Genomic DNA, 9,224 nt, shown 5'->3' on the forward strand with positions numbered 1-9,224 from the left:
CTTTCCTGCCCTTAAAACAGTTGGCTGTCTTTGGTCAATCTAATATATTATTTTAGGGGCTACACAATTACCCTGAAAGCAAATGGAAAAGAAAAGAAAGAGCTAATTGCTCAAGTAGGTTTTTAGCATACATTGACTGTATTTTCCTGACAAATGAGTGCTAATCATGGGGAAAGGAGTGCTTTTTTTATCCTCTCTGAGGTTGACACAGCGCACTCTCTGCAGGGTACATTATTCCTAAGACAAACCGCTTCTTACTAGTAATGCAGATCTGGGCTCTCAGTGCTCTCAATTTCCTTTTGTGAAAAGCCCCACCTTTAAAAATGTCAGCCCCAAAGCTGCCTCAACTATGGCAAACTCCCACATATATATTTTGGGTAACTGTATCCTGAAAAGAGGTGATTTTTCTGAGGCTGTTTCTCACGCATTATAGGGCCAATTGGGGAAGCTGGGCTTTGCCTTTCAGAGGCTCCCCTGTTGTGGTGGAAAGAACAGAGGCCCTGAGGCTTGACCCCTGAGCCTCTAGTGGAGCCTCCGTTAGCCTAAGAGGCCTCTTTTCCTTCACAGGTTCTCTCCAGACCCTTTTCCCTTGCCTTAGATCCATCATGGCCTCCTGCTGTCCCTACTCCTGCAGACACTGTGATACTATCCAGTTGTGAAGTAATTAACCAAAAACATTTGTCTTCCTTATCTACCCTAGGCAAATAGCTGCGGGGGAAACCAATGGGATGATGCCCTAAGTTCAGGCAACAGAATGTGACTAGAACCAGAAAACGTGAATAGTACTTCCAAGTGTGGTGGTGATTGAGGGGACAGGATGGGACAGAGGGGTTCTCCTAACTCCAAATCATTTTGTCTGTTTAAATTTAAAGGTCCAAATATTCAAAATTGTGCGACCAGATTGTAGAGTCACTGTATAGGAGGAATAGTCACACATTCATCAAACTCTATGAGAGAGAAATAGAGATCACAAACCCTCCATACTGCAGAGTTTGTGTACAGTACTGCAAAGAGTCTGGAAAGTTTTGTTTAGCTGAAGAACAAATGTCCTTTAGTGGAAGGGCAGGAGACGTTGAGACCCATAGGCCTTGACATTGTCCCAGTACCCCCACCAGAGCACCTGTGGGGCAGCCTGTGAGCACTCGTTGCTGACACCTGGGACTGCCCCCAAGTTAGCCATGCAGGGATGGGCTCACACTTGCATCCTGATCGCCTGCTTCAGCCAAATGGAGCCCTTCCTTGCTCCAGCTTTTGGCAGCCTGATGTAATGCTGGCAGGAGGAAGTTCTAATTCGGAGTGTTTTTGTTTGTTGTGCTTCCTCAGGATTTCCTTGGATCTGGAGACCCCAAAGAAACAAAGATGCTAATCACCAAACAGGCTGACTGGGCTAGAAATATCAACGAGCCCAAAGCCGCCGTGGAGATGTACATCTCAGCAGGAGAGCATGTCAAGGCCATAGAGATCAGTGGCGACCATGGCTGGGTTGACATGTAGGTTTTCAGTCCCTGCCCCAAGAAGCATTTGGCAGCACGTCTTGTCATGTCAGCTCTTGATTTTGACTGACAAGGAAAAAAATAGTATTCCTCTAACTATCTAATCCGAATGTTGTCATGACTAGATTTTTGGGAAACACAAAGATTGAGGCATTTGCTGCCTTTGAGGATCCCTGGGGAAAAGGGTGGGAGGGACTGAGGAGCGGGGAGACACCCAAGCATTGCAGCTGCCATTCCCTGAGCCCTCCCTATGAGCCAGGCACCGCTGTACTTTGCAGGCATTTGGTTCTCCCCCCGACACCCTAAGCATGGGTGTTCATGCCCATCTTACAAATGAAGACCAAGTGATCACACAAGGCTAAATAACTGGGGAGTTATGAAGCTGAGCTTCAAATTAATCTGACCAACTTCAATGCCCATAACACTTGTAATGGTAGGACCTGAAAAAGAACAAGAAAAATTGCTAGCACATCAGGGAAGAAGACATGAATTCCCATGGGAGGACCCATAAATGTCTTTTCCTAGGAGGTAGTTTTTACATGAAGGGCCTTGATGAATTTCAAGAGGCAGAGATGGTAGGAAGGGGCAGGATGTGCAGGCTTGAAGAAGATTACAAACCAAACGGGTCAGCTGTGGTTGGAATAAAATGTGTAGGAGTGGGAGGGTGAAGGACAGCTGGCTGCAGGCGGAGGGATCTGGGCTGGCCACACCAGAAGGGCCTTGAATGCCAAACTGAGTCATTTAGATTTGTCAGTAGGGAATGAGGACCCCTTGGTCAGGGCTATGCTGTCGGAGCCACTCAGGCAGTGGGTATAGAATGGAGAGAAAACTAGAGGAGGGGAGACCAGATAAGTGGCCAGTGCAGTAGACCAGGGAGAAATAAGGCATCTGAGGGAGTGAGAGGGGCGTGGATGAGGCAGGACTGACAGGACCCAACTAAACAGGGTTGTCAGGGCGGGGCCAGGCCAGGCGGTTGCAGGCCAGCTTGGAGCTCTGGGCCTGGTGGTTGGTGGTGGCACTCACCATGGTAGAGAACAGCAGCAGGGCAGGCTTGGGTGGGGCTGCCAGAGAAAGGATGGATTCAGTCTTGGGATCTTAGAGCATCAGACCTCCAGGGAGAGGCCGGAGAACGTGGGCTTCACACTCGTACACGCGTGTGTGTGTGTGCACGTGTGTGTGAGCACATGTGCGTATGTGAACGCACACTGCCACAACTGTTAGAGGAGAACAGGTGAGGGAGCAGTTTCTAAGGTCAGCTCAGTCTGAGCCCTAAAGGCTGTTGGTGGTTCTGGAAGCCGCACTGTGGCCCATAGGTAGCAGTGGACCTGGGGAGGGAGAGGGGCTGGTTAATGACTAAGTCACCCCTGGGAACCCCACTATGTGGTTGGTGTATGTGTCCAAGAATAAAGTTTCTTGAAGAGGCACAGATTTTGTCCCCCAAATTGATCTTTTCCCGAAGAGATGGCACACGAGAGAGCCAGGCCGATTTAAGTCCCACTGTCTCCTTTAGTTTTTTATGTCACTTTCTTTACAACTGATATATATCAGGTTACCTTGAGGAGAGACTTAACTAGTTCAGGAAAAAGACAGTCAGCATGTTTTGTTTGCCCTTTTCCAGATCTGGCTGTAAAAGGTTCCTCTCCTCCAGGGACATTTGGTTTGATGGCTGGGGCTGAGGGGGCTCTAACGGGTTGTCTGTGCCACCTTTCCCTAAAAATGTGCCATTTTTCTGCTGAGAAGTGTTATTTTTAGATGCCATTATTATTCTAAGTACAGATTGACAAGCCTCCCTGAGCTTGCCTGTCTCTGAGACAGGGATCTGTTACAGCTGCTTCCCCTTCCTTTCTCACAAAGAGCAAGCTGGGTAGGACCCTTTTGAAACCCTGGGAGAGCTGATTTTACTCCAAACCCTGGCCTGAACAGAGAGAACAAGCACATTCCATTCAGCCCGTGTCCCCGCAAGCAGTGGGAGAGCCTGTCACCACCGGGAAGAAGTGGTGAGCCAGTGGTCCCTTTGGCCCCTCACTCGTGGTTAGCACCTTGGCCAGGAGGAGAGGCACAGTCGAGATTTCCTGCAGGCCTTTCTTCCAGAGCTCAGAGAAGGCCCCACACATGCCCCTTCCTCTAGAGGTCCTGTCACTGAACAATTCTCATGCCTCTTTCTCATGAGAATTCCCCAAACCATGGTGAGAAGACCACTCTGCCACTTCTGGCTGCACAGTCTTAGGCACATTGCTTCACCTTCTACCCTAGTCTTTAGTCTTCTCATTTGTAAAATGGGAATGATAGTACTACCAGTGGTGGAGAGTCAATGAGATCACATGCAAAAGCTTATGGTGCTGTGCTTGGTATAGTAGATGGTCAGTAGATGATCATTTCTCTCTCCAGATCCTACTGGGTGGATTAGTAACTCCTGTGAAAGGCACAGGAGATGGCAGAGAGGGAAGGTGTCCCTTAGTAGGCAACGTATCCTGGTCACTGGGCACTGTTTCCGGAAATGTGTATTCTCTCATTTAATACTCCCCACTCCTACCCACCCCCCACCTGCAAGCACCAGGGGCTGTGGCACCATAGTAAGCACTGGGGACATCGACATGAATTGACATAGAACTTGCCCTTGAGAAGACACAAGAGCCCACACCACTTCTTTCCATCAGACTCCTTGCACAGGAATCCATCTTCTCCTTGTGCACTTACCTCTCCAGGTTAATCGACATTGCCCGTAAGCTGGACAAGGCTGAGCGGGAGCCCCTGCTGATGTGCGCCCACTACTTCAAGAAGCTGGATAACCCTGGCTATGCTGCCGAGACCTACCTAAAGATTGGTGACCTGAAGTCCTTGGTTCGGCTGCATGTGGAGACCCAGCGCTGGGATGAGGTGAGAGTAGGGCATGCTTCATGGGTTAGGGGGCCCTGCCTGAGCCTTGGGCCACAGGGGGATTTTTGGGGTTGAGATGGAGAGCAGCTGCCTCATTGTAGGAATGAACATTGGCAGGCATTCAGGAGACTTAACCTTGAATTCTCTGAGCTAGAGTATCTTGGAGGGCCTTTCAGTACTAGCTTTCCATTTGTTCGTTCGTTCGTTCATTCATTCATTCAGAAAATCTTTTTGGACTGCTGGCTGTGTGCCAGCCCTGTGATAGAGAATGGAGATGTGAGTGTTAACAACAGCCCCTAGTGCCTGCTGTTGGTTTGAATTGCCTCTGACCAGCACCACAGGCTGACGCATCTCTGATGTGGAGACACACCTGTATGACATTTAAAACCTTCTGGGTGGCATTTTGGCAGAAAATGTCATTCGTACTCTTTAGGTGCAGGCTGCCAGAGCTTCTTCAGGGGTCAGCTCCTCCTCCTTGCCTACCTCCCGCACCCCCAGGGCCAGAATTAGCCAGGCCAGTGGGAAAGATGGTTGGGATGAGGCTGCAGAAGCATTGATGTACTGTCCCCTCTGTGGCTTGGACTCAACCTCCAGCTCACTGGCTACCTGTGCTCTGGATTGAAATTCATCCCTGAGAAGATTTGACCCTGTGCCCTCAGTTCTTACCTCACCTGCCCACCATGGTCTAGTTTACAGAGCCAAAATGAGGCCTTTCCTGGGTATGATTTGTCTGGCTCCTGTCTGTCCTCTGAATGGCTCCATTTGGTGAGGTGACAAGGTCACTGATGAGAAAAGGCAGTAATGATTTCTCAAGATAAATTTATCAGATTTCTCAAGCAGCATAAATTAGAACATCTTGGAACCATTCAGTCCTGGCTGTGTTATCAGGCAAACTTTCTCCCCATTACCACATAACTCTCTCCTGTGACTCATTTCCGATTCTCCTGGCCTGACCAGTGGTTCTGGGACTTGGATAAAGCAGTCACTGGGTCCATACAGCACCAATCCACCGTCATCTTTGACAGCTGATATGCAGGATGATGATAATGTCAATTCTGTTTCCTTAGGTGTCGCCTGCAATTAAAAAAAATCTGTTTGCAGCGCTACAAGAGCCCACGCAAACCCTCAAAATAAAATCTTGCCGATTCTGTGCTGCTTCTGTGGTCCAGAAACAGACTGTGTTGTTATTGAATCCAGTCGCTTGCATATTGCTGTTAATTGCCTTTTGTTTTCAAAGAGCTGATTTGTTTTTGCGTTTCTGGGGGTGTTGGGGGGAGGCGCTCTCTCCCTCTGAGTTGTCGGGCTGGCAAAATATGACATCCCTAATGGATTCAGCCAAGTGCTGTGTTTTTGTGGGGGCTGCGGGGGCTGCTTTATTACGAATGCATTTGCTCCTTCCTCCAGGCCTTTGCTCTGGGCGAAAAGCATCCCGAATTTAAAGATGACATCTACGTGCCCTATGCTCAGTGGCTAGCAGAGAACGATCGTTTCGAGGAAGCCCAGAAAGGTAAACCACACAGACTGGCACCATGCAGAAGGGGCAGGATAAGGCACTGCCTGGACACACATTTCAGGAAGGCTGCCAAACCTCTCCCATTGTAGGTCCCAAGATGAACAACTTTATCTGAGGATGTAATGTGTTTAGTAGTGAAAGACAGGAACATTTGAAAGAACATGGCTTTGGAGTCAGACACACCTGGGTCCATCACTCACCTGCCTCAGGACCTTATTTCCTATTTCTTCTTTGAGCAAAGCCCTGAGCACTCAATTGTATCTCTCCATTTAATCTTTACAACAACCCTATGAAGTAGGTACTGTTTTGTAGATGAGAAAACTGATGTTGATGAGGTGAAGAGATTTGTCTGAAGTCTCACAGCAAGGAAGTGGCAGAAGGGGAATCTGAGCCAGGGTGTGGCAAGGACAAAATGAGAGGACTCCCACAATGTCAAGCACTGTCTCACCTGCTACTTTCCTCTACCACAAATAGAAACTTGGATTCTGTTTCTGGCTCAGACAGAGTGTCCTGTGTCTTCTGCTCCGTGGCATGTCCACTGGTAAAGTTGGCCGTGCGCCAGGTATGACAGTATGTGAAATAGGAACAAAAGGGAGTAGAGAGCTTCAACTGGTAATAGTAGTTTAAAAATGTGACTACCTTCTCTGTGTCAGGCCCTGGCTGGGCCCTTAAGTACATAACCTTGAATTTTAGCGCAGCCCTACAGAGACACACAGGCTAACTCTGCTCTGCAAAGTCACAGAGCCTGAGAGTAACAGAGCCTGAATTGGACCAGGATCTGTCTGGCTAGGGAGCCTAATTCTTCTGTTAGGTTTTGCTGCCTCTTTGGGAAGTCTTCTAATCAAATTTGGGTGTGTCATATTCTATAGCATCTTATTTACACATCTGTATGGTAATGGTTGCCACCTCTGGTTACGTTTTCGAAAATGTCTTCTTGCTGGGGCTCCTCAGCTAAAAGCCCCCTTTGAAGGACAGCGTGTTCTCTACTACTTCAGCATTTCCAGAGCACCCAGTTGTTGAAGTATCTGCATGTTTGGGCAAAACACATCAACCTATCCATCTGTCTGTGTCTGCCCTTCCAAGAATCTATTGCCATAGTAACTTGGTACTCAGACAAGAGACTGGAGATGAGAATGGAACAAAGGCCAGACCTTTTCCTTCTCTAAAGCTGAGGATTTGGATCATCTGAGTGCCCACCTGTGGGCAAGTGTCACAGCCAGAAATGCTTCCCCGCAACCCCCAACATCTCGAGAGTCTGGCACATAGTAGGTGTAGAACATTTTTCTTAAATGAATGTAGGAACGATTGATTTTGGTTTGCTTGTTTTCACAAATGTTTGGTTGCTAGAACCAAGCCAAAATTTTTTCAAGGTTGTCATCAAAAAGTATTCAGTTGAAGACGGACTGAGGACTGGAGTTGGGCTCGATTCTGTGACCTCAGGCATGCCGCTTTACTCCACTTTGTGGAGCCCATTAAAAAAAGTCTTCCTACGTCTATTGTGACGACCCAGTGAGATAACGAGCAACAAATGCACTTTGAAAACCACCAAGCTGGTTCAAGTGTCAGGTCCTGTTAGTGTCACCTCAGGAGCCACAGGCTTTACCCCGGAGTGGGGTGGGGGCAAAACCTCACTGATGAAGAGCAATAGTTTTGTCCTCAGACTTTGCTCTGTAATTTGGCCTCTCAGGTTTTTCTTCCTGCCATGCCTTTCCAAAGTCGGTTGCCTTTTCCCAGCCAAAAAGAAGCATATCTCACTGTAGTTTTTTCAGGATATAGCCTCAGTTATTTATAGTCTTCGGCCTGAGAGACACATCTCAGCAATGAAGTGCTGCAGATGCTCTGATGAGTGTCCTACTTCTCCAGCAGCCCCTTGTGAGCCCGGCAGAATTCCCTCCAACTCCCTGAATTGCATGTGCTTTTGTACCCCTCCAGCGTTCCACAAAGCCGGGCGGCAGGGGGAAGCAGTCAGGGTTCTGGAGCAGCTCACACACAACGCTGTGGTAGAGAGCAGATTTAATGATGCTGCCTATTATTACTGGATGCTGTCCATGCAGTGCCTTGATATAGCTCAAGGTAAGTAAACACCAGCCAGGCCGCTTTTTTTTCCCAGCCCCGCTCTGGCACCAAGATAAACATCGAAAGAGCTGGGACGTTTTAATTAAAGCCCTGGGCTTGTTTATTGGGTGTATTGTCCATAACCCTGCCTTGCAGCAGCATAATCTGGCGTGTCATCTTTTTCCAGTTTGCCCATAGGCTTAAGGATGGTATGAGGGCCCTCCTGGGGTTACAGATGGGAGGTCCTGCCCTATGTTGCTAATTCAGAACATATCTCTCCCCTGCTACCTGGGAGCCCATAACTGGACCTGAGTGAACTCTGTTTAAAAAAAAAAAAAAATTAATGAAAAGATGAAAAAGAGATCACTTTACAATAACACACTCCAGATTCTTCCTCATCCCAGGCAGGAAAAATAGTTTCAGTGTTGCTTTCTTTCACAAGACTTCCCATGATGCTCTGAGGGCAGGGAGATGTTCTTTATTGGACCAAGGCTAGCATGCAGGAGTGGGAAAAACACTGGAATTGGAGGCAGCTAGGTGGCAATTCCTTCCTAAGCAATACGTCCCTGTCTGTAGCATGGGGGTAATCGTGCCCTGCTTCCTTCCTAAGGCTGCTGTGAGCCTCTCAGAAGCCATGGTTATAGTTTGATAACTGTCAAGCCTAGGTATGGGGTGGCAGTTTTCAGTTCTGGCCACTGGGCTATGCCTTTGATAAGGAACAGCAGAATGGGAAGAGGCTTGAGTTGAACATGAATAAAGTTCACCCCTGCCCACCCTCCTCACCAGACTCCTTCAGTATGTCTGGGTGCCCGTGATCACCCTCTTCTTGACCCAACTGGTGGTTTCTCAGTGGAATGACCTGGTAAGGTGCAGTGTGGGATCTGGGAGAACCTACAAGTAATATCCTCAGACTTTTCCTGATTATGTGCCCTGTCAAGCTGAGACTTTACCTGCCTTGGGATGGCCCCCGCTCCTGACCAGAGCTCCTTTCCTTTCACTGCACCTCTTTGCCACTCTCCCCAGCTTAGGCTTGATGTCAGGAGAAAACTGACTCTGGCAACAGTGCCATTGCCTAGCCCTTCCTTTTAGACACGGTTTGACACATCTTCTTCCTCCTGCCCTACTCCCTTCCTACTGCACACTGCAGATCCTGCCCAGAAGGACGCAATGCTCAGCAAGTTCCACCACTTCCAGCACTTGGCTGAGTTGTACCACGGCTACCATGCCATTCAGCGGTACACGGTAAGATGGCTAGCAGACAGGTGCCTGCAGGGGATCCGCCTGCT

General features: G+C 48.5%; 1 protein-coding gene across 2 annotated transcripts in view; it reads left to right on the forward strand.

The window, feature by feature from the left end:
* IFT122 (intraflagellar transport 122) overlaps positions 1-9,224 on the forward strand; it is a 66,865-nt gene that overhangs the window by 47,113 nt on the left and 10,528 nt on the right. For both annotated transcript variants that reach the window (XM_006917644.3, XM_006917645.3), the window contains 5 exons: positions 1,324-1,490; positions 4,199-4,370; positions 5,775-5,877; positions 7,816-7,956; positions 9,086-9,180. In XM_006917644.3, coding sequence (XP_006917706.2) covers positions 1,324-1,490; positions 4,199-4,370; positions 5,775-5,877; positions 7,816-7,956; positions 9,086-9,180 — 678 coding nt within the window. The remainder of the gene's footprint in view (positions 1-1,323; positions 1,491-4,198; positions 4,371-5,774; positions 5,878-7,815; positions 7,957-9,085; positions 9,181-9,224) is intronic.

The sequence above is a fragment of the Pteropus alecto genome, unplaced genomic scaffold (genome assembly GCF_000325575.1).
Source record: "Pteropus alecto unplaced genomic scaffold, ASM32557v1 scaffold75, whole genome shotgun sequence".
Lineage (NCBI taxonomy): Eukaryota > Metazoa > Chordata > Mammalia > Chiroptera > Pteropodidae > Pteropus > Pteropus alecto.